Source organism: Pongo abelii, chromosome 5 (assembly GCF_028885655.2).
Source record: "Pongo abelii isolate AG06213 chromosome 5, NHGRI_mPonAbe1-v2.0_pri, whole genome shotgun sequence".
Classification (NCBI taxonomy): Eukaryota; Metazoa; Chordata; class Mammalia; order Primates; family Hominidae; genus Pongo; species Pongo abelii.
The window spans coordinates 36,580,102-36,603,341 of NC_071990.2; the positions used below are offsets into that span (position 1 = coordinate 36,580,102).

The window sequence follows — 23,240 nt, forward strand, 5'->3', positions numbered from 1 at the left end:
GAACAAGGCGTTTCCCTACTCTGAGCCTCTGTTTCCTCATCTGTGAGAGGAGGATAATAATGCTGCCTCCTCCTGCTCTCCTTGGAGCATTAGGGTGAGCCTTCAGGGGTTGAGGAACAGACACTCATGTGTCACCTGAGAGAGGAGAAAGGACATCATCAATGTCTGTCCTTGGAGACCACATTTTATGGACCAAAAACCTAGCGCTGTATTCTAACAATTTTTTATCTTGGCTCTGAGTGACAGAATTTAAGCACCATATTTGGGGGACTAATAAGAGACAAGGTGGAATCAGTACTGCTCCTGATTTTCCTGGACATGCAATGAACTGTCACATTGAGAGTCACTGAGTTGTAGAATGTCAGGTCTGGAGGGCAAGTATCTTGTCCCCAGGGTCACCCAGCCTGGGGGCAGCTGGATTAAAACCCAAGTCTCCTGACACCCAGCCCAGGACACTTTTTTACTGCATCAGCGAGCTGGCACTCCAAGGATGGGACACCTGGAGGGGATCCAGGCAGGGACAAGGAGGCCAACCCACACAGCCTTGCAGGCACCAGACTGTTGTAGGTGGCAGGTGGGTATCTGTCTTGCTTCCATGGTGAATAACCCAGATCACACCTTTGTGCAAATTAACGTATTTATTTGCTCAAATAACACAGTACAAAAATGAGACTCAGATGCCAGCATCAGGAGCACATACCAAATACTCATAGGGCTTAAAGAACATCATTCCAAATAAGAAACTATGTACAAAAGGTTCCTGACCTTCATTTCATAACTTATTCTGATCCTTCATATTTAGGTGCTATGATCGTGAACACTGCCTAAAACAAATCCACAAATAGCTCACCTCTCCCCCACTTCTCAGAAGCAGCAATAAAAACTAAATGGCTTTCCGGATAGGCTGAGTTGAGCTGATGAAGCCAGTGCCTCGGGTTGGAGGCCAGTCCCATATAAGCACCCAGGGCCTCTCCGCTCTAGACTGCTCCTCCTCCCCAGTCCTACCCCATGGTGCGACAGCAGGTTCAACACGGCAATACCATGTCCCCAAGGGTCACAAGATCTCACTTGCCATCCAGGTTTAACACCCTTTCCCCCATGACCACATGTTCTGGGCAGTGTCCAAGGGAGCCGGCTCTCTGTCTACAGTCTTGTCCTTCCTGCACATAGATATGAACATGTGGCAAATTTCACACCTGAGTCAAGCTGTTGAAACTGTTGAGCTGTACGGAAGGCAGAGCCTCTGGCACCCCCACACTTCACCTTTGTGCAAATACAAAAAACAGCCCTTTTCTCAAGACACGTTACTGCTACCAGCTGCAAAACTGTCATCATAAATCTACAAATCCACAATGTCTAGGATATGAATAGTACCTCCTGGAGTATGGTGCTCTTGAGCAGTGCACCCCTGTTCAACAATCCATGGCAGTCCAGCCCATTGAAGCCCTCCTCCACTTCCTGAAAACTACCCAAAAGAAGCTATAGTGCCTACATGGACATGGCACTAGGTAATTTTCAGAACTCTTCACATCCATTTTTTCACTGACTCCTAGCCAATCCCACAAGATGGGAGAGGTGCAAGGTATCAGCTCCATTTCTCTAGTCATAGAATGACAGGACACAGGGTTAGAAGGATTCTGAGAGACCAAGTGGCCCCAGTCTCTAGGTCTTTCCATCTTGGGCCTGCAGAGTTCCTGGGAGGCATCTACAAATCCATATGAGCATGAAGAACTACTGGTCAACTGAAGAAATGATGGGATACACTTCGATGCACATCTGTTTGGATGCATGTGGATGTTCTGTTTAGAGATTAAATAAAAATTTAGTTTAAAAACTAGACTCAGTTAAAACGAACATCTGAGAAAATATCAGTAGGCCTTCTGGGTGGGATCCTAGACTCCAAAGTCTGGAGAGGAGGGAGAATGTGTAGACGGTCATGCAGCAAGTCTGGGGTAGGTTCAGCAGGTAGAGCCCCGGTCTTCCTCATTCCCAGTCCAGTGCTGATTTCCCCAGACGTGGCCTCTGTGTCTTGCCTTGTGGGAGAATGCTTTGTGCTTCTCAGGTACTAGGGTATGGACACAGAATGGTTGTCTGCTCTTGTCTTCCATCACGTTTGTGAAGCAGGGATTGGGACATCACAGAGCATCTTCAGGGTCTCCTGGCTAAAGCTGTGAACCGTTTGGCTAGTTCAAGGGAATTTGAGTGCAAGACACAGCTTTCAATCTGGACTTTGAACCTCAGGACTTGTGATGTTCTGGGAAGAGAAAAAGAACATAGGTGTTAGCCACAGCTCAATTATTTATGGGTTCACTCTGGAAACAACAGACTTCCCATTATCCCATTAACACCCCACCCCAGCCTCCATCTCTGAGTCTTTGTTCTTGCAACACCTCCTGCTGACATTGTTCTCCTGATCCTTTCTCCCCAGACAGCCTCCCCATTCTCAAAGGTCAAAATCAGCACCTCCACCTCCTGGAAGGCTCCCAGGACCAACTTGCTTCATGGGCCTCAGCTACCACTCATTTGGTATTTGGTTGCTATTTAATTTTGTCATCAAACAGTTGTCTTTTCCATTGGCAGATGAAGCCTTTGAAGGCAGAACCTTCCACAGAGCCTCACAGCCCTTTGCACAACTAAGCACATAGGAGGCTGCCAATAGCTACCAGTTAAATGAATGAATGAATGAATGGTTAGTAAAACCAGAAGATGAAGTCAGGGCAACTGAGGATGTCAGAACTGATGTTTCTGTAATATCTTTCACGAATAACTCAGATCAATCTGTAAGCTATTACCTAACCCATCCTAGAGGGTAAATTATCTGTAACATTCCTATTCTCTAGGAGAAGACAGTGAGGCCAAGAAGAGAGAGAGGTCCATGGTAAGGAGGATTTCCCACCAGGAAAATGAGCCAAAGGAGAGAAGAGCATTTGAATTTCAAGATACAACTACCATGAAATAAGCCAGGTCTCCTGAGAGACTTTTCAAACGGCTTCTAAAGGTAATTCCAAGAAAGACAGAGTGTTTTGGGTGATAGTAGCATCATTGCAAAAGGTTTCCCAGGGTACCACTTGGATGTAGAAGTTCTGGTCCTGTTTGTCCGACACCAGCAAACAGAACATTTCATTCCTCTAAAGTCACACCTTCATTCAGAGGCTTCTACACTGTGGATCTGGGTCAAATGTTTGTAAGCAGGTTATGTTAAGTGAATTAGAAAACGATCAAGAAATCTTTATCAGAGTCCACCAGAAAATATGAGAGCTCAGAATTTTTAAGAAATCAGGCCAGGTGTGGTGGCTCATGCCTGTAATCCCAGCACTTTGGGAGGCCAAGGTGGGAAGATTGCTTGTGGCCGGGAGTTCAAAACCAGCCTGGTCAACATAGTGAGAACCCATCTCTATACCAAAAAAAAAAAAAAAATTTAAATTAGCTAGGCATGGTGGCATGCACCTGTAGTCCCAACTACTTGAGAGGCTGAGGTGGGAGGATCATCTGAGCCCAGGAAGGTTGAGGCTGCAGTGAACCGTGATTACACCACTGCACTCCAGCCTGGGTGACAGAGCAAGACCCTGTCTCAAAAAAAAAAATCAGTGACAAGCATCGTCTCTGAACGGAATATCTCAGAGATTTGGGGGAGGGGAAATTATTAGGAAAAGCATAAATGCACTCAGAACAGTGAAGGTGACAGCAGGAGAGAGGCTGTTCATTAAGCAACCAAGGCCAGGTCAGTGAGTGATTGCCTCCTGGAAGCCTTCCAGAACCAACAGCCCATGGAGCCTTCTTGTCTACCTCAGCCACCCCTTATTTGATAGATAACCTTACTTTGTTATTTACATTTTATGACAGCCTAGAATTGAGAAGCCAAGCAACAGAGCCCGCAAAATAATAACAAGGCAAGCTAAGATCGTAGCCAGTCCAATATGCCATTCTATCAAAAAGCATGGAAACGTACATGTAATTGAAGACTAGAGCCAAATAAAGAAGATGCTAATTATGGAGTAAAAGCAGTGAGGTTTCAGAAAAGAAAAAGGTTGTCATGGTTTAGAATTGTCTCAGAAGGCCTCAGTGAGGAGGTGGCATTTGAGATAGACCCAAAAATTCTGAACCGAGCAGGGGAGGGGAGAGGAGGATAAGTAGATCCCACTGGAGGCCAGCTGTGAGCCTGCTGTCACTTATGCTACATCGCCATTGTCTTCCCCGCCCTCTCTCACCAGCTGGTCCTCCCTGTATGGGAACTGGATGCAATTGTAGTGGTCTCTTAGGCCCATGAGGATGCACATGGCGTGGCTGTTGTTGCCAGCAAATTTGTTAGCTAAGCTAACGTCAAACTGGTAGAGTCTCCTGGCGTGATTCCTGTCCAGCTTAGAGGAGTGGGCCACCTGGCTGCGCAGGGTGGCTACCAGCTTGCTGAGGGAGGAGTCCGAGAACTCGTAAAAAAACCTCTTAAAGCTGGGGTGGCGCCTGATCTGGAAGCGGAAATGAAAGCAGGTCATTAGTGTTGCTGGCAGTACCCCTCCCGCCAACTGCCCCTCCCGCAACTCCATGCAGCCAGGCAGGGCACTCCTTGTCCCTGGGATGAGCTCTCCTTGTTACATCCCTCCACTGCCCCTAGACTCTCAGAATCTGTTCTGCAAGGTCCAGCTCAAAGCAGCAGGACAAAGTAGAGGGCAAGGGTGGAAGTACAGGTTTTTAGACTCAGATAATTCAGAAGCAAACACCCCACAGAGCCTTCTCATCTACCCTAGCCACTCCATATTTGACAAATAATCGTACTTTATTATTTAAATGTATGACAGTCTAGAATTGGGATGCTTAAGTTGCACTTACTATGTGTGTGAGCCTCTGGTCATCCGTAAAATGTAAAGTATCCACGCAGCCCCAGGATTGCTGGGCGGGGATTGGAGGGGTGGGGAATGAAATGAGAGAATTTATATAAAATGTTTAGTACAGGAATGTTTAGTACAGATGTTAGAGGAATTTTAGTTCCTTCTAAGCCTCCTCCAACAAGCTCCTTTCTCTTAATAACTAAATGGGTTCCCCAGAGGCAGACCCAGATACAAGGACTTGGGTACAGGCATTTTATTCATTAAATGATCCCAGGAAATGCTGATGGGAGAATGAGACCTGGAACAAGAATGGGAAGGCGGCCCAGGGGGTGGCAACTGGAGCCTAATCCACTCAGGGCACCTTGGGAGCCAGGTGAGAGCACGTTCCTCAGTTATACCCTACAAAGGCAAGGGAACTGGGGTCTCTATCCACCAACTCCCACCAGCCATTGGTTGAGGGTTGCTCATGGGGAAGTGGAGGCTGTTCGTTCTGTCTCCCACATGAGTTGCAAAATGACCCTGGGTCCTCAGGCACAAGAAGGCAGGTGCTGGCAGCTGGATGGGCCAGTGTGCACCCTGGTGGTGAAGAGAGGCACCCAGAGCGTCCGCTATGCTGATTACTCATCTTTAACCTGACCTCTTCACATGTGATCTGTGTTTGTCTCTCCAAATAGACTGTTTTCCAAGGGTGGGGAACCTTCTGTTACAGACTGCCTATCAGGGGAGAAAATCAACAAGCTTGAAAGAATGGGAGACCGTATAAATGCTGAAGAGCACAGCAAGACCGAGAGTGAACCCGGAGACCACAGGGAATGGAATCAGCCGGGCGGGTGGGGGCCAGGAGTGGCCAGGTGTGGGCGGAGGAGGCTTCCAAGGACAGGGGACGTGAGTCGAACTTTAATAGCTGATTTGGACAGGAGTGGTCCTGGCTGGGGCAGGGAGGCCACATGAGCATTGTGTTATTTTAAACAGTTCCCTCATCTGCTACATGTCTGGAGTTTTCTACATATGCAGTAAGCTTGGTCAAGTAGGTAATTATCTCTCATTTTGGAAAAGAGGAAACCGAGACTCAGAGAGGTTAAGGGACATGCTCAAAGTTGCCCAGAGGTGCAGACTTGGGGATGGAACCCAGGTCTCAGCTGTGGGTAGATGAGGTCCTAGGGTTGGCCTGGGGAGGGCTGAGTGGTGCTCACCTGCTGCCCCAGTTGGCCATCCACTTCTTGGAGAAGTGCCACAAGCTTCTGGATGATGATCTCCTCTAAGGAAAAGAAAGGAGGATTGAGTGACTGTTGACTGGGTGATGCCCAGTTCCCTTCCAAAAACAAAGTGCTGCAACAACACATCCACCTGTGAAAGACAGTATTTTCTCTCTAAAACTCAGCACACACATTAGTTATGATGGACCAAGACAATTCTTGCCTTAAACTAGAGCTAGAGTGTGACAGACTTGTTTGGGTCCCCTTCATAGAAATAGAAGGGACTCTGGCTTGCTGGGCCTCACCTGTAACCACATTCAGCTTCATTTGATAGGTGGGAAACTGAGGCCTCCCAGTGTCCCTTATCCAGGCTACAGGGTAGCACAGTCAAGAATGGGAGTTTGGACAAGGAGAAGCACATCAGAATGCAGGGAGGGGACATGCCAGGGCTACTGACCCATTAGGAATGTACCCATCCACCTGGGTTCTAAGCAGCGGTGTGCCAGGGCCTACTCATACTAAGTTTACTGTAAATATTCAGGAAATTTGTGGACTAGTTGTTTTGTTCTGTTTTGTTTTGTTTTAGACAGAGTATCGCTCTGTCACCCAGGCTGGAGTGCAGTGGCACGATCTCGCCTCACTGCAACCTCCGCCTCCTGGGTTCAAGTGATTCTCCTGCCTCAGCCTCCCGAGTAGCTGGGATTACAGGCACACACCACCATGCCAGGCTAATTCATTTGTGGACTAGTTGTTATAAACTGTTAGCAGCTTGAAATCAGCCAAGGTAAAAATATTTATGCCATGGAAATCTGCAAATGCTACAAAGTAGGGCATCCTTCTCCCAATGGAGAGCCTGTCTGCCAGCACACCACTGCTTATGAGACCCGGAGCAAGCCAGGAATTTCATATGAAACATTCAAGCAAACGAATGGGGGGTGTTAATTACATCCCACAGGATAGACAGGTGTCCTCTACCTGCAACTCTGCCCCAACAGCCCCAGTTTAAAGGCCAAGCCTGTGCCCCCTGCCCCATCCTAGAGTCTCCTGGAGTCTTTGCCTGCTGCCTTCTCCATTCCTTCCTCAGAACCCTCCCCCATTCAGCCTGTGAACTCCATGTGGAAGAGAAGCACCCGGGGAAGCTGTCCAGGTAAGAGCAGGGGTGTTACTGACTAGATTCACATGCTCCACTCAGCTGAGGTGCCCCTTCTGGCGTGTGGCCTCTGGCCTGGGAGGGTGCTTCTGAGATCACAACTGGCTCCCCTTCTGCGGGCAGGGGCTCCCGGCACTTGAGATCTTCTGGATCTAGGGCAAAAAAAGAGTTGTTGAGTGTTTTGCAAAGAGTTGAATCTAGTTCCTGACAAGAAGTTGTTCGGAGGCACAGGCATAAGCAGCGGCTGGTTACCAGGCTCCTCGGTGAGTTTCCTGCCCCTGGCTCTGCCTCAGAGGAGTTCGTGGTGCACTCGTGGCCTTCTCCAGAAACCTAACTTTCGCCCACCAGCCCTCTCTGCCTCCTTAGTCTGGGAGGGGTGCAGTTAAAACAGGTGTGCCAACAGGGCCCACCAAATGAACCCTTTCCTTCTGCCAGGTTTTCTGGGTCACTTAGCCTGTCTGAACCTCACTTTCTCCATCTGTTAAGCGGGAGTGATAAGATTGACCTCACAGGGTTGAGAGCAGGTTAAATGAGATAATATGTGTGAAACTAGCAGGTAGTAGGCACTCCGTGACGTCAGGGGAATTATTGTACACCAGTGGTCCTCACGCTTTGGTGTAGTGAAAAAACAGGCCCAGGCCATCTCCTACTTCATCAAACCCAGGTCTCTGTGCTTGTCTATGAACTAGCCAAGTGATTCTGATGCACAGCGGCACAGATCTCCCACCACATTTGTTGTTAAGTGTTTGTGTGTGGAGAGGGAGGGGAGGGCGTGTGCAGTGAGCAGGGGCTACTGGGGGTGGGGTCCTGCTGGCACCTGGCCCCTCACCTCTCCCCACACTTCCACACCGCCCACTCTGCTCAGCATGGAAAGACACAGTCAGGGCTTTCGGCAACAGTGGACATCCTCCACTATGCCAGCCTGTCAACGACAGACAGGCCACACAGCAGCCCTGCCCAAGAGGAAGCCTCTGTTACCATGGCAACACCAGGCCTGCTCACCAAGGCTGCTGGAGGTGGAGGGCCGATGGCCACCGACACACAGGGGCAGAAAGCTGGGCCTTTTGGGCCGTCGGGCCTCCGGGCTGGCAGCCCCTGCTGCCCCCGCTCTTCTGGGTTCCTTGGAGCTGTGTTTCTTATGGTAAAACGCTCTCCTGAAGTTCGACTTTTTTTCTTGAGATTTCCTTCTGCAGTGTGGAGCCGGGTTTTCTACACCTACCTCTTCCTCTTGGACTTGAGGTTGCTGTGGGGGAGATGAGAGAAAGTGAGTCAGGGCCCCTGACCTTGAGGAGATCTCAGGTGAGCTGTGGAAAGACAGCCACGGTGGGCTAGCAGGCGTTGCCCAGAGAAGAGTGGTTGATGCTCAGTGTGGGGAAATATGTGTGGTCTGGAGGGGGCTGGGGAAGCTTCAAGGAGGAATTGGGTCTGGGTGCAGTGGCTTACGCCTATGATCCAAGCACTTTGGAAGGCTGAGGCAGGTGGATCACCAGGCGTCAGGAGTTCAAGACCAGCCTGGCCAATATGGTAAAACCCTGTCTCTACTGAAAATACAAAAATTAGCCAGGTGTGGTGGTGCATGCCTGTAGTCCCAGCTACTCAGGAGGCTGAGGCAGGAGAATCGCTGGAGCCCAGGAGGTGGAGGTTGTAGTGGGCCGTGATCGAGCCACTGTGCTTTAGCCTGGGCGATAGAGCAAGACTCCGTCTCCAAAAAAAAAAAAGAGGGACTGGAGCAGGGCTTTGGCAGGACACAGAAGAGCAGCAGAGACAGGGAAGTTGTTACACCAGGCAGGGCTGGGGAGCCCACAGTTAGGTCAGGGTTACATGGGGAGCATCTTCCTCACCTCCTCTCCTTGCTGTTCTTCTGCATCTTGGAGCATGGAAATGATCTTCTGAATGAATTCTTCTGAAAAAGATCAACATGCATGGTTAACTGTGGGGCTAGAAAAGCTCTTCTGTGGTCAGTCTTCGTTTCCTAATTGCCCCGGTGGCTCCCTGGGTGATTCTCTAGGGGGCTAAAGAGCTGCCAGAGGTGGCCTGAGGGCAGAGCTGGTTTCATGGGATACATATTCACTTTACCAATGAGGGCCTCTAAATAGACACCCAGGAGGAGGCCCTTCAGGGCCATCTGGAGAGACCCATTCCCTACAGGCGCCCTCATCCCGCACCTTCTCCCTGTCCAGGCAGAATTTCCCTTCAAGGCATATTTTCTATGAAAAGCAAACAAGGCAGAATGGCAGGGGATGGGGGCAGAGATCTTTCCAGGTCTTTTCAGACCTGACGGTGATATTATATATATATATATGTGTTTCTAGGCCTGGCTCTGCCAATGGTAAAATAATAATTACAGCGATGGCAGCTGCCATTAGCTGAGCTTCCCTCCCAAGGCCCCTACCCCTCTCCCTATCCTCTTTACTTCTGAGCTCTGCTCTCAAGCTGGGCCACCCAACAACGACAATAAGAGGAACAAATGGCACCTAACACATATTAGCCACTAACAGGGGCTGCCCTAAATGCTGCCGACAATTCTAGAAAGCAGGTACTTGCTGCCCCCATTTCACAGATGAAGAAACTGAGACCAGAGATGAAGTAACTTGCCCAAGTCCACACGGCTCAAAGGGGTCAAAGCCCAGACTCAAACCCAGGTCCGTAAGATCACCCCATCGGCCGAGCCCTTGGTGTGGGCCAGCACTTTCCTCCCTTTGCCTCCTGTCTGCCTCATCAGGGTAAGCATCAACACTATTGCCATTTACCAAGGTTCAGACAGGCAGCCTGGCTTGGGCCTGGGCTCTGGGCCCCAAGCCGCCTCCCCAGCCTGCTGTACTCAGAGGGAGGTCTGGACAGGTCACTGCCTCTCTCTGGCTCAGTGTCTCTTTGCAAGTGGGGGAGTCAGAGCAGAAGTTCTGCAAGGGGTATCTGAGAAAAGGAGAGGAGTACTGACTGTATTCCGAGGGTCTGTCCAGCGGAAGCTCCTCTCCAGGTTCCCGGCTCTCTGATGGGGTGGGAAGCACGGAGGGACCTGGAGCCCCAGCCTCTGTAGATGGGGCCTCCTGGACTTCAGGTTCTTCCAAGCCTGAGAAGCAGAAGGAAAAAGAGGGTGTGTTTTGTCTGTCTGGGGCTGTTGACTATGCACAGAAGCTAGCACAGACTCAAAGTGGGCTCCGTGGCTGGATCACACTAAGGCCTTAAGGGGCTGGAAGACAGCTGCTGGGCAGGGCTGTGTCTCTGATTTACTGGCCCAGACCAAGCTCCCTTATCCCTTTGTGCTTCCATAGAACTGGCTTTCCTGGGCTTTGTTGCCCTCTCCTCCCTCCATTGTTTTGACTTGATCCACAAGTTGAATAGTAGAGGCCTGGTCCCATGGCATGAATTAATGAATCATAGCATGAAAATATCTCCCCATGGGCCTGAAATTCCCCTCTTTGGTGTTAAGCGTCACTCTCTCCTTTCTAAGATGTAAATTCTCCTGGCCGGGATGACCTAACAGGATGACCTGTTCTCCCTGATGCCCAGGAAGAAATGACTTGTCTGATCCTTTCCGCCTCTAGCTCTGGCCCCATCATCCATGGGCCATGTGGCCTTGAACACATTGTTTTACCTCCCAAAGCCTCAGTTCCTTCATCTGTAAGGTGGGGATAATAGTTGCACTTCATCTGATGGCTGTGAGGACTGATTAAGATACAGATATGCAGCAGGGAAATGTCTCACTTTACAGGTGAAGAAATTGAGGCATAAAGATGGGGAATGACATAGACAATATGCTAGAACCCAGGTCTCCTGCCTCCCCTGCTCCAGCTCCTTCCTGCACACACTACTCCCCTCCCTGCCAGGGTGCAGAAGCTGAGGCGGCCAAGAAACGTGGATGGTTGGGAAATCCCGGAACATAATTTCCATCAAGGGCTTATTGGGGTTGCCTAGACCTCGCTGAGGTTTTGTGTGTGGAGGTGACCTGCTGGCATTCTTTCTCTCTTCCCACAGTCATCCTCACACCACTCAGGACAGAGTGCAAAAGTCAGACTAGGCACAACGTAACCTTTAAAATGGCCAATTCCATCCCCAGGGAAGGTTCCAGAGCTGGAGGCAGCTGCAGGGTTGCTATGGCAACTGCAGAGCCTGCTCACCGTAGCTGCTGGAGATGGAAGGCCGATGGCCGCCGACACACAGGGGCAGAAAGCCGGACTTCTTGGGTGGCCGGGCCTCTGGACTGGAAACATCTGCAGCCCCCCTCTTGGCCTCCTCGGAGCCGTGTTTCTTGGGGTTTGTCTTTGAGGTTCTCTTGAGGCTTGTCTTTTTCTCTTGGGATTTCTTCCTAACAGCTGGTGCTGGGTTTGGCAGGGCCACCCCCAGCTGTGAGGCCAGAGATTGCTGTTGGGGAGAGGAGAAAAACTGAGTCAGGCTCATGACATTGAGGAGAGGGGGAAGGCCCTCTGGATGCAAATGAAGAGCAGCCAAGCTGCAGGATGGCCCCCGGGAGAGGGGAGGCAGCAGAGCCCAGAGCAGGGGGAGGGCTGAGTTCTGAAGCTGCAAAAGGAGGCTTCAGGGAAGGAAGAGACTAGAGCCCAGCCTGCAAGGACAGGTGCAGCTTGGCAGAGGAGGAGGAAGAGAAGGCAGAGAGCCCCTGGAGACCTGCAAAGTTTACTCCTCACCTCTTCTTCCCACTGGTCTCCCACTCTTTTGAGCAATTCCACTATCATCTGAATGATAGCATCCTCTGGAAGAAAGCAAATGCATCCAGTTATTCTTTCTAAATGCACAGACAACTCCTTCTAAATTACCATCTTGGACAGTTCTCTTAAACAACTCTTTAGGCCACACAGTGGAGGGAAAGCACCACATCCCAGGGGCAAGTTCTTCTGAGAGAAGGTTGGAAGATCCTCCGGGGAAGGCACTAAGCCAAATCATGACACTTTATGCAGGAAATTTCAGGTCAGCCCTTTAGGCTCTCAACCTGTGCCCCACTATTTCCTTTGAAAGTCACAGATCTAGGAACGTCTTCTTTGGATTCAGTAAGCTGTGTGACCTTGAATAAGTTTCTTAACCTCTCTGGGCCTTTATCTCTCCCAGTGAAATGTGGGTCATAATCTTTGTCCTGCCTCCCTCAGAAGGCTGTCAAATGAGGGACTGGGCTTGAGAACACTTTGCAAGGCTAATGTTGATCTTCCAACCTGCAAAATTCCAGTGGGAAAATGGTGGATACCTGGCCTAACTAAGGTGGAGGATGAAAGGACGTCAGCAGGCATGACACAGAGAGAGCCTGCCACGCTGATGCCTCAGCCACACCCTCGTGTCTGCACGGAGAAGCCACTGACATGGAAATGGTTTCCTTTGATACTCCAGTCAGCCTATTCAAGGACAATGTGCCCACACTGTCCTCTGCTAGGTGCCAGCTGATGCATTTACATGAAGAGAGATGCAAACAAGGTTCCCTGTTCCCAGGCTGTCTGTGGGTTTGCTTTTTTTTTAACTCCTAACTTCCCTCTCACTTATAAATTGTTTGGCTTTTGTCGCTTGACTCAGCTACCAGCTGGTTCCCTCTCATGTAAGAAAACAATTAGCTGCAAAATAACTAACTCAATGCCTTTCAGTTATTCTTTGACATATGCATAGCGCCTTCATTTCATATATGATAAAATATGCTCATCTTTTTTACAGGGAATTAGATGAGTAGGGGATTATTCTCCATTTATTAGGAGCACTCATGGTATTGTGGTTTTGTGTGAGACTGTACTTATTTTTTGGAGATGCATGTTTAAGTATTTAGGGATGAGGCATGATTTACTCCAAAATGATTCAGCAACAAAATGATACGCACACAAAGCAAACTGGCAGAGTGTAAACAACTATGAGTATACAAGTTGTGGCAGAGTGTAAACAACGGTGAGTATACAAAGCATTGAACTATACTTTTCACTCTTCTATATATTTTTTAAAGTAAAATAAATTTTAAAAGACTAAGAAAAGTTCCATTTTCATTAACACATAAGGCAGAAGCATTTGCCAGCAGCCTTTCCAATTCCCCAGCCTCCCTTCTGTGAACTTCTAAAATAAGCAAACGTGGCCAGAAGCACCAAAAGAGGCAAGAAAGGCCAGTGCGTGTATTTTGAGAGCCACCATCCAAGGTCTCAGTAATCATTCAGAACAATCCGTCTCATTCAGTAACAGCCACCTCAGCCACAGGCAAAAAGGTCACTAGAGATTCCAACTCACGGTCAGGCTTTTTGAGCTCCTCTTCTTGCTGGTGACCTGTGGCATGGGGAGAAACATCCAAAGCTCCAGCACCATCCACTTCGATGAGGAAGGACTGGTGATCAGAATCTTCCCCACCTGGAATAGAGACGAAAGCAAACGGGTATGTAGGTGTGTATGTGCGTGTCTCAGTGACATTCTCCTGAATTTGTTCATCAACACGAGAAAACAGCACAGAATTCACAGTGCAACAGGCGCTGCTGCAGCCCGCTCTAGGCTTAACCAAAAAATCAGAAACCCACTAAGATTTTTATTTGAGAAGAGGCTGCTTCCACCAAGACACCTCTCTTGTTAACCCCCTCCCCGCAAATCCTCAATCTTCTCCCCATCATAAACACTGAGTTTTGAGTGCTGCAAGGCAGAGTCCCCCTCCCTGTAGGTGCCAGTGGGCATTCAGCTCCAGAGCCTTGCAAGGCAGAATAGGAAGGCACCTTGGGAGCCAGCACCCTCATTTACATGTGGGGAATCAAAAGTTCCAGAGGGAGCAGCTCAAGCTCGAGGTCACACAGCAAGTTTACTCCTGATGGAGCGAAGTCTAGAACCAAGGCCTGGAAGAAGCAGCCCAGAAGCACATAGGCACCAGTGGGATGGGAGTAGGGCTTCCCTCCTCACCCGGCTCCCTGCCTTCTCATTTCTCCTAGGTCTGTGCTCCTGAAACTATAGGAGTTGGCAATAACAGCTATTGTGCACTGAGCGCTCTCCTCGTGGGCTGTGGCCACTCCGTGAGACAGTAACGTTATATTTATCTTCATTTTATCCATGAAAAAAGTTGAGGCTCAGAGAGTAAAGCTGCCTCCCTGGGCCGCACAGCCTGTGAACAGCGGCACTGCGACGGGTTCTCCCTGGAGCACTCAGCCACGGTGCTGTTCTACCTCAACGAAATGTCACAGTGGGCCGGGCGTGGTGGCTCACACCTGTAATCCCAGCACATTGGGGGGCCACAGCCCGTGGATCACTTGAGTCCAGGAGTTCAAGACCAGCCTGGCCAACATGGTGAAACCCTGTCTCTACTAAAAAATACAAAAATTAGCCAGGCGTGGTGGTAGGCGCCTGTAGTCCCAGGTACTCGGGAGGCTGAGGCAGGAGAATCACTTGACCCTGGAGGCGGAGCTTGCAGTGAGCCAAGATCGCGCCACTGCACTCTAGCCTGGGCGGCAGAGGGACTCCATCTCAAAAAAAAAGAGAGAGAGAGAGAAAGAAAGGAAGAGAGAGAGAAAGAAAGAAAGGAAAGAGAAAAGAGAGGAAGAAGAAGGAGGAGGAGAGGAAGGAAGGAAGGGAGGGAGGGAGGGAGGGAAGGAGGGAGAGAGGAAGGAAGGAAGTCACAGCAGTGTGGCCCCTGACAGCTCCCCCGACTATCCCCGTCCTTCTATGGAGAGGCTCCTGGAGCAAGTTCAGAGCACCCTAGGGGTTGCCATAGGAACGGGCACGGTCCACTCACCCCTGCGAGCTGGGCCCAGGTCAGCCTCCCCAGAGTGCAAGGCAGCAGCCGCCTTGGACAATCCTTCCTCTTGGCCTCCGGCCTCCTGGTCTTGAGCTGCCTTAGTCACCTCGGCCACGTGTTTCTTGTGACCTTGCTTCTTGCGGCTAGCCTTCTTGTCGTGGTGGGCTTTCTTCCTGAGGGCTGGCTCCCCTGCTGCTTCCAGGGGCTCCGGAGGCTGGGAGATACTCTCCTTCCCCCTTGGCCTCCTGCTGGCCTTTTCTCTGGGCTCCTCGGGGCCCGTCCTCATGAAGAAGTTCAGCACGGTCTTCAGCCACCCCTTCTTGGTGTCTTGCGAAGGCCTCTGCTCGCTGGGGAGAAACTCTCCGGTCTCCTCGGGAGTGGGGGCTGCAGCGGTGGTGCAGTGAGCCTCTGCAGACGGAGCTGGGCTGTCTGAATGTCTGGCCCAATCACTGGTCGTCCAGTGAAGCGCCTTCCTGGAGGGGGCAGTGGGTAGGGAGAGGCAATGGCAGTCCCACGACTCCGAGCCTTTCCCGGGGGCCAGCGGCCTGTCCAGAGACCTGGCTTTCTTCTCCGCCAGGGACCTCCTTGGGCACCTTGGATTCTCCATCGGGCTACAACCAAAACAAACAGCTCTGTTAGTTGTTGTTGTTGTTGTTGTTGTTGTTTTTATGACAGAGTCTCGGTCTGTTGCCCAGGCTAGAGTGCAGTGGCCCTATCTCAGCTCACTGCAACCTCTACCTCCTGGGTTCAAGCGATTCTCCTGCCTCAGCCTCCTGAGTAGCTGGAATAACAGGTGCCCGCCACCACACCTGGCTAATTTTTGTATTTTTAGTAGCGATGGGGTTTCACTGTGTTGGCCAGGCTGGTCTTGAACTCCCGACCTCAGGTGATCTGCCTGCCTTGGCCTCCCAAAGTGCTAGGATTACAGGCGTGAGCCACCTTGCCCGGCCAAACAGCTCCCTCAGCAGAGGCCTCCTGGGCACACTGAAGTTGGCTCCCGGTGCTGACCAGTGGGCCCATTCACACTGCCCACTAATGTGAGTAGTGTCAACTTCCCGTGTCAACAATTTCTCAAAGCTGTTGTCTTGTGCAAATTCCCCCAAAATCCTTGGGAAATGGGGGTCATTATTCTCATTTTCCAGAGGATAAAACTGGACCACAGGAAGATCGTGCTCAGATCTCAGGGCTGGTCAGCTGCACCTCCAGAGCCCCTGAAAGGAACATAGTCCTGTCCACACCTAGGTTTTAGTCTATCAAGACTGATTTGGGACTTCTCCTCCAGAACTGCATGATAATTAATTCATCTTGTCCAAAGCCACTGGGTCTGGGGGCTTTTGTTACAGTAGTAATGGAAAACGAATACAGCCGGAGCCAGAGGCCTAGTCCTGCCCCTCACTAGCCTTGGGACTCTGGGCAGCTCAGGCACATTTTCTGGCCCCATGTTCTCATCTGAAGCATGCCTGAGCCCTGCCCTCTTTCACAGGCTGTCATGAATATTCCACGAGGCAGCTCCATCAATGGCAACTCTTTTCTTCCAACTGCTCAAGCCAAAAATGTAAAGTCACCCCTGACTTCTTTCTTTTTTAAAAAAATAAATAATTTTATTTAGAAAATAGATATGGGGTCTTGCTGTGTTTGTGCAGGCCGGTCTCAAACTCCTGGGCACAAGCAATCCACCTACCTCAGCCTCTCAAAGTGCTGGGATTACAGGCATGAGCCACTACTGGCCTCCTTTCTTTCTTTTACTCCCACATCGACCCATCAGCAGGGCCTGTTGGCCTCACTCTCATACAGCCTGTCCTCACCCCAGCGGCCCCCTGTGGTCTCTAGGTCCCCATCTGCACTCACCTGAACTGTTACCACCACCTCCTAACTGACCTCCCTGCTCTCCTCTTGCCCTCCTTACAGTAACTTCTCCCCTTTGCAGCTATGGGGGCTTTTAAAACAAAAGTTACTTCCCTTCCTCCAAGAGGTCCCCTTTCACCCAAAATCTTTGCAGTAGCTGGCACGCCCCACACGTCCCAGCCTCCATCACCCCCCTGACCACATCTCTCTCACTCCACTCCATGCACACAGCCCTGCTTGCTGTCCTTCAGGCCCGCTCACCTCAGGGCCTTCACACTGGCCAGTCCCTCTTTCTAGAACATTCTTCCCTCATGGAAAGAATGAGTTTGTTCATGGTTTGTTCCCTCACTTCCTTTGAGGCTGTACTCAACTATCACCTTCCCATCGAGGCCCTCCCTGCCTATTCCGCATCAGCACACCCTTTCCCCTCCTACCCTACGGCCTGGTGGTGTGCAATGTCGTGTCTTTATGTGTTTAGTTGTTTCCTGTCTGAGTCTCTCTTCATCTCCTGTGTTTATTTTGCTAGGTCTTCTATCTTTGAGTGCCTAGAACAATGTCTAGCATATCACTGCCACTCAATAAGCACTTATTAAACAAATGAATAGATGTATAACACATTTAGTAAATGGCACAACACGTAAGGTATCTTTGGATGTGTAGTTAACATGAAATCAGTGCTTTCGGGCCAATTTCATCTTAGAGCAGCGGGGGCTCTTCCATTCTCCATCCAGAATGAAGCAGCGGCCAATGAAAAAAGACAAAAAAAAAAAACCTTTCCCTCCTGGGCAGCATTTCAAGCCCGCCTGGGTGTGGGCAGTGCATTTGATTTGTGTGTCTTTAATCTAAAACTCTTGGGGCTTTCCAATTTTTCCAGAGTTGTTCAGAAGGCCTCTTCCCTTCAGTGGAAGGTAAAAGAAAAATAAAATATGGTTTTGATTGCCAAACCTGAGCCCCTGGAGAGTCCTATGGAGTTTAGGACCACAGGTTGCCTGCTCTAATTTGTCATTATAGCTTTAGCATGCATTGACCAAGTAATGTTTAGTGGTATGGGATGTACTCTAAAATGTATTCTATTGCTATGCTCGGCTTAGAGGCAAAAATAAGAATCTATAATTGCAATTTCTTATGTGTGGGATCCACAGGAAAGTGAAGAAGATACAGAGAAAGAAGAAAAGAAATGGGAACACACATATTTGAAGGTGACACGAACATTTGGGATGCCTTCCCTCCTCCAAGCACCAGTCTGGGAAGGAAACCAGACGGTATGGCAGCCCCAGGTCGCCGAGGCCAGAGGCCATTGGGGCCGAGTGTCCACACGTGGACGACCTTGGAGGAAATGAGAAATCAGGTCAGGGAGGAGGTAGGCAATTTAAAAGGACTTATTTGTTGTTTAATGTTCCTTAAAAGGAACATCTGGGCTACATGGAAACTTTCAGCAATATGTATCTGTACCTTATATGGAAATTCACTAATGTTCCTGAAAGGCTCAGAGACTGGCTGCCTCATGGTTCTGTTTCCAAAGACGACGCAGGGTAGGATAAGGAGAAGAAATCATAGAGGAAAATATTTATGTTTGTTCTCACTTATTTCTCTCAACAAACATTTAATAAGCACCCACTCCGCACCAGAAATTATGCTCGGTGCTAGGGATACAATCATGAACGAGATGCAGTGTGTGCCCCCAGAGGGAATATTCTGGTCTTCTCTGAATGCGCAGGAGTAAGGATGTGAGTACACAGTGATGACAGCAATGTTCCATTCCCCTGCATCTGCTCTCTCTTCAGAAGCACATGGTCTTAAAAGAAGATAAATTTAGGTTGAAGTTCTATGTGATTTAAGATCACATTTTTAAAAAAGTAAGCTGAGCCAGAAATATTTACTGAACGGTGTCAGGGTTCTCTCTGCGTTTTCCATATGTTCCTGTGGTCAGGGCAAATTGGATGGGGTTGGCAGAGAAGCTGTTCATTAACAAAACCACAGAACCAGGACACTCTTGTTCAGCTCAGCCTTTCTTCCGTCTGCACAGATTTGGCTCCATGAGACCCATCGCACGGAGGGCCACCGCTTCCTTACCCAGTTAACGGGAAGAGAGACGCAGTAATCTTTTAAAAAGCTGTCATTGCTATGGAAACGGTTTTCGCCATTGCCAATGGCAGCAGTATCCTCCTACCACATTCCGAGGACACGCTGCTCCTCCTGATCAGAACATTAACACAATCCCACCAGCACATGCTTTCCCTGATGTTTTTTCAGGAAAGCTGCCGTGATTTGGCCGCTCCCTCCCTGGAATAACCGGTGCCCTGAGCCCACGGGGAGATGAGAGAAACTAAGGCCAGGAGCCCCGCAGCTGCTGCTGCAGCCCAGAGGCAGGAAGGGGGCCTCTGCTATCCAAGAGTTTCCCCAATGAAGAGATTCCAGGGTCTCCCAAGGTTTCCTAATTCCAAATCCAGTGGCCTCTTCCCATGTCTTGTCCTCCCTTACGTGCTTCAGCATTTGATACCAGCCCTACTTCCTTCTTTTCTCTTTCCTCTCTGGGTGGCTGTGACTGTCCTCAGTCCAGCTCTCTCCTCCCTCTCCCCCGCTCCAACTGCTCCTCCTCTGTAATGTTCCAAAGATTGTCTTCAGCTCCGGGCCAGGGATTGAGAGAGAGCGGCTGGCTGGGGAAGACACACCCACACGCCCCCAGGAAGACCCCTGAAGAACCTCTGTGGATGGTGTGTCCTCAGACTTTTAAAGTCTCTAAGGCCTGGGAAGCTTGTCTTTTAATCCTAATAACCTCCCCTTTCCTACATGTGCCAAAATTAAACCGTTCAAGACTTTCCAAGTATAAAATTCTGCTATCCAGGATTTATCAAAGCAAGACTTTCCTTTCCTTTCTTCTTCTTTTTTTGTTTTGTGCCCAGGTCCTCAACTACGTTCAGCCCGACCACCAGGGAATCCCACCCTGCGCAGACTGTGCTCCAGACCAGGAACTCTAAGCGAGCAGCGTGGTCTCGCTATGCGGAAACCCAGCTAATCTTGTAAACTTGTTATTGCCTTGGCCGAAAGTGGATGTCAGAGCAAAGTCCAAATCAGCTCAGAAATACCCGAATGATCTGCACATCACAAGACTTCGTTTGATAAGACATGACATTTACCGGTGACATGTCCAGCAACAGCAACAAAGAACCAGAGAAGGCTCACAAAGCTGACCCTGGAGCAGGAAGTTCGCCTGCCTTCCCCAAGCTTGCTGCTGTGTTTTGTTTACTTTCTAAGTTGCACGGTGACCTCATCTCTATGCTGTTCTCTAATTTGTTCACCTGGCCGCATTACTCTCTAACTGCTCTGGTGCCTTTCATGGAGATGACTTCGCGGCTCCCCTTCTCCACCCCATGATTCACACAATAGAAACTTCACAGAGAGCCAACCTGCTGCACACCCACAGCAGCACCCCGAGGGACAGAGTGTGTGGCACACACACGTGGACCCACAGTTAACACCACAGACATCCATGTGTCACCAGAACACACTTGTGCACACCACAGACCTACACGGACTCAAGACACCCTGTATTTCTCCTGTCCCAAGTGTAAGGCAATAATTATGTGACCAAGCTCACCACTTGCCATCGGTCCTAACTCTAAATTCCATGAGAGGGGACCCGAGCCTGGGAGGCTCTCAGTGTTTGTGAAACAAACAAATGATACACAGGCACGTGCAAACCCAAGCCAGCTCACCTTCATGCAGCCACACGGCGTCCAGAGAGCCCTTTCATTGACATGATCTCATTTCATCTTTGCCAGGGGCAGTGAATCAGATGGGCTAACAGTGGGGCACTGAGGCTCCGAACCATTAAGAGACACGCCCAAGGTCACATAGCCGGGAAGCAGAGAGCTGAGACTCTCCCACTTCTCCCGATTCAAATCCTACATTCTTTATTCTACACCAAATGGCCTCATGTAAGCATAGATACACATGCACGCACTTAGACATGGACTTAGAGGAGAGAAACCTGCTATTTCACACTGATGAAGATAACCACAGTCACATACACGCCTACCATGACCTGTGCACATGGAGTCACACAATCACGTGTGCCTAGGTATAGACACCCATGCCCTCGCCACCCCATTCTGTCCTCTATCCAAGACCATGGGCAATGCAACACTGTGTGAGGAGTCAGTCAGGACTGTGGGTTATAACCCACCCCCCAGCCTCTAAATTCCCATCCAAGAGAGCAGCAGACCATGAGTTATTTTAGTAAGATCTCCTCATTCTTGGACTAACTTCCAAAAACCTTAAAACTCATAGAACCTTAATTTAACCATAGGTCATAATAACACCTCCCATTTATCAGGGGGTTCCCTCATGTACCTTCACATAAAGTCTATAACTCGACCTCTATCACATCCTGTAGGGAAACTAGCAGGTGAGCTATGTAATGCTGCCCCATTCTACAGACAAGAAAACTGAGGCCCAAGGAAGTGAAGTTCCTCGCTCAGGGTGGCGGCTAATAAGCGGGATTGGGACTTGAATACAGAGTTTTAAGTCCAAGTGAGCCCAGAGCCCTTTGAGAAACACCCCGTTGAGATAATATCATTGAACTTTGCTCCATCTTTTTAGAGATAAGAAAACTGATTCCCCGACCTCCACCCCCGGCTGCCTCTCTGGGAGGGCCCAGCATGCTGGAAGCAGAATTGGGACTGGACTCTTGGTTTGACTCCCAGGACTAAACTCCTCTCCGGACCCCAAGATACATACCCACTGCTACCGCCCCCAAAGGAGAGGGTATTGTTCAACCAACCTTGGACCACAGAAATCGCTTCTGTCCTGAACACCCTGGGCTGGGATCTTCAGACAAGAGGTCTCTGTGTTAGGCTCTGCTCCCTGTCAGCTGGAAGTTGTGTCCAATGAGAAGTCAGACCCAGCTCTCCCAGGGAGAAGATGCCACTACTTTGGTGCTGCCAATTTTCTGAGTGTCTCAGAAGATGCTTTGGCCATCCATATATACAGTATCTCCCAGGAGCTGAGCTCATGGCAGCCAATCCAGAGAGCCATGGGCTGGCTCACCTGCCTCCACCTGTTACCACCCATCCCAGGGCTGCTCCCCGCTCCTCCAATGATAGGAGGCTTAGCTCAGCTACCCTGGAAAAAACAGTTTCACTTGACAACTTCCTTATTGCACCAAAACCCCAGTAAGAAACCAAGGCTCAGAAAATAACCTAAGGTCTGGCTGGGGAAAGCCCCACCTGTAGAGTTGAAAACAAGCCTTAATGGGAAATGCAGGTTAGGGGGAGAAAGTGGAGGTGGCTTTATTGCCTTTACAACATCCCTCAGTTGTCTTTGAAGATTAGTGGGGAGGGAGGTACCTAGAAAGAAAGGTCAGCGATGGGATACACACATCCCTTGACCTGGAGACAACCCAGAAGGAAGAGCCCACAAGAGCCACGTGTTCCAGATCTGCTATGCCCGGGAAGGGTTGCCATGGATCTTGAGGGAACATTCTAAGAAGTCTTAAAAAGTCAGATTTCCACTTTCTGTAATGCCTTATTCTAAAAAAGAGTGTAAATACATGTTTATAATCAGAAAAGAAAAACCAGTTTTATTAAAATGAAAGCAAAGGCCGGGCATGGTGGCCCACGCCTGTAATCCCAGCAATTTGGGAGGCTGAAGCAGGCGGATCACCTGAGGTCAGGAGTTCGAGACCAGCCTGGCCAACATGGCGAAACTCCATCTCTACTAAAAATACAAAAATTAGCCAGGTATGGTGGCAGACACTTGTAATCCCAGCTACTTGGAAGGCGGAGGCAGGAAAATCACTTGAACCCAGGAGGCAGAGGTTGTAGTGAGCTGAGATCGTGCCACTGCACTCCAGCCTGGGTGACAGAGTGAGACTCTGTCTCAAAAAAAAGAAAGAAAGAAAGCAAAAAATGTTAAGAAATTCTGTTTTGGTTCATTAACACAGGGAGGCATTACAAAATATATATGGAAGCACCAAACTTTGGAGTCAGCTCCATCTGGAGACACCTGCCAGTTGTGTAACCACAGCAGGGGACATGATGTCGCTGAGCTTGTGCTCACTTATAAAACAAGTAGTCATCTCAGAGGGTAGTTGTAGGGCCAAATGCAACAATGCTTACAAAGAAAAGAAGAAGGCCAGGCATGGTGGCTCACATCTGTAATCCCAGCACTGTGGGAGACCAACGTAGGAGGATTGCTTGAGCCCAGAAGTTCAAGACCAGCCTGGACAACATAGTGAGATCTTATCTCTACTAAAAATTTTAAAAATTAGCCAGGCATGGTGGCACATGCCTGTAGTCTCAGCTACTCAGGAGGCTGAGGCAGAAGGATTGCTTGAGCCCAGGAGGTCAAGGCTGCAGTGAGCCATGATCGTGCTACTGCACTCCAGCCTAGGCAACAGAGTGAGACCCTGTCTCAAAGGAAAAAAGAAGAAAAGAAAGAAAGGAAGGAAAAAAAGAAAGAAGGAAAGAAAGGAAGAAAGGGAGGGAGGGAGGAAGGAAGGAAGGAAGGAAAGAAAGAAGGAAATGTATGGAGTGCCAGAC

The 23,240-nt window shown here is 49.6% G+C and overlaps 1 protein-coding gene and 1 long non-coding RNA gene across 4 annotated transcripts; one reads left to right on the forward strand and one right to left on the reverse strand.

Moving 5' to 3' along the window:
• Nucleotides 1-628: 628 nt before the first annotated feature.
• Nucleotides 629-15,503, reverse strand: BNIP5 (BCL2 interacting protein 5). Its single transcript, XM_024248896.3, has 11 exons — nt 14,851-15,503; nt 13,374-13,490; nt 11,813-11,877; nt 11,288-11,531; nt 10,108-10,239; nt 9,011-9,072; nt 8,172-8,412; nt 7,190-7,321; nt 6,017-6,081; nt 4,209-4,463; nt 629-2,254 (listed from the first exon to the last, which is right to left on the reverse strand). Exons 1-11 carry the CDS (start codon nt 15,458-15,460, stop codon nt 2,219-2,221), a joined length of 1,959 nt encoding a protein of 652 aa, XP_024104664.3. The 5' UTR covers nt 15,461-15,503; the 3' UTR covers nt 629-2,218.
• On the forward strand, nt 14,338-23,038 carry LOC129059923 (uncharacterized). 3 transcript variants are annotated; one of them, XR_008526145.2, is made up of 4 exons: nt 14,360-14,474; nt 16,337-16,408; nt 17,841-18,058; nt 19,602-21,075. It is a non-coding gene; the product is annotated as an uncharacterized LOC129059923 (long non-coding RNA). The 3 variants fall into 3 exon arrangements; XR_008526146.2 differs by lacking the exon at nt 16,337-16,408 and having other exon boundaries at nt 14,338-14,474; nt 19,602-23,038; XR_008526147.2 differs by lacking the exons at nt 14,360-14,474; nt 16,337-16,408 and adding an exon at nt 14,974-15,890.
• The last annotated feature ends 202 nt before the right edge of the window (nt 23,039-23,240 follow it).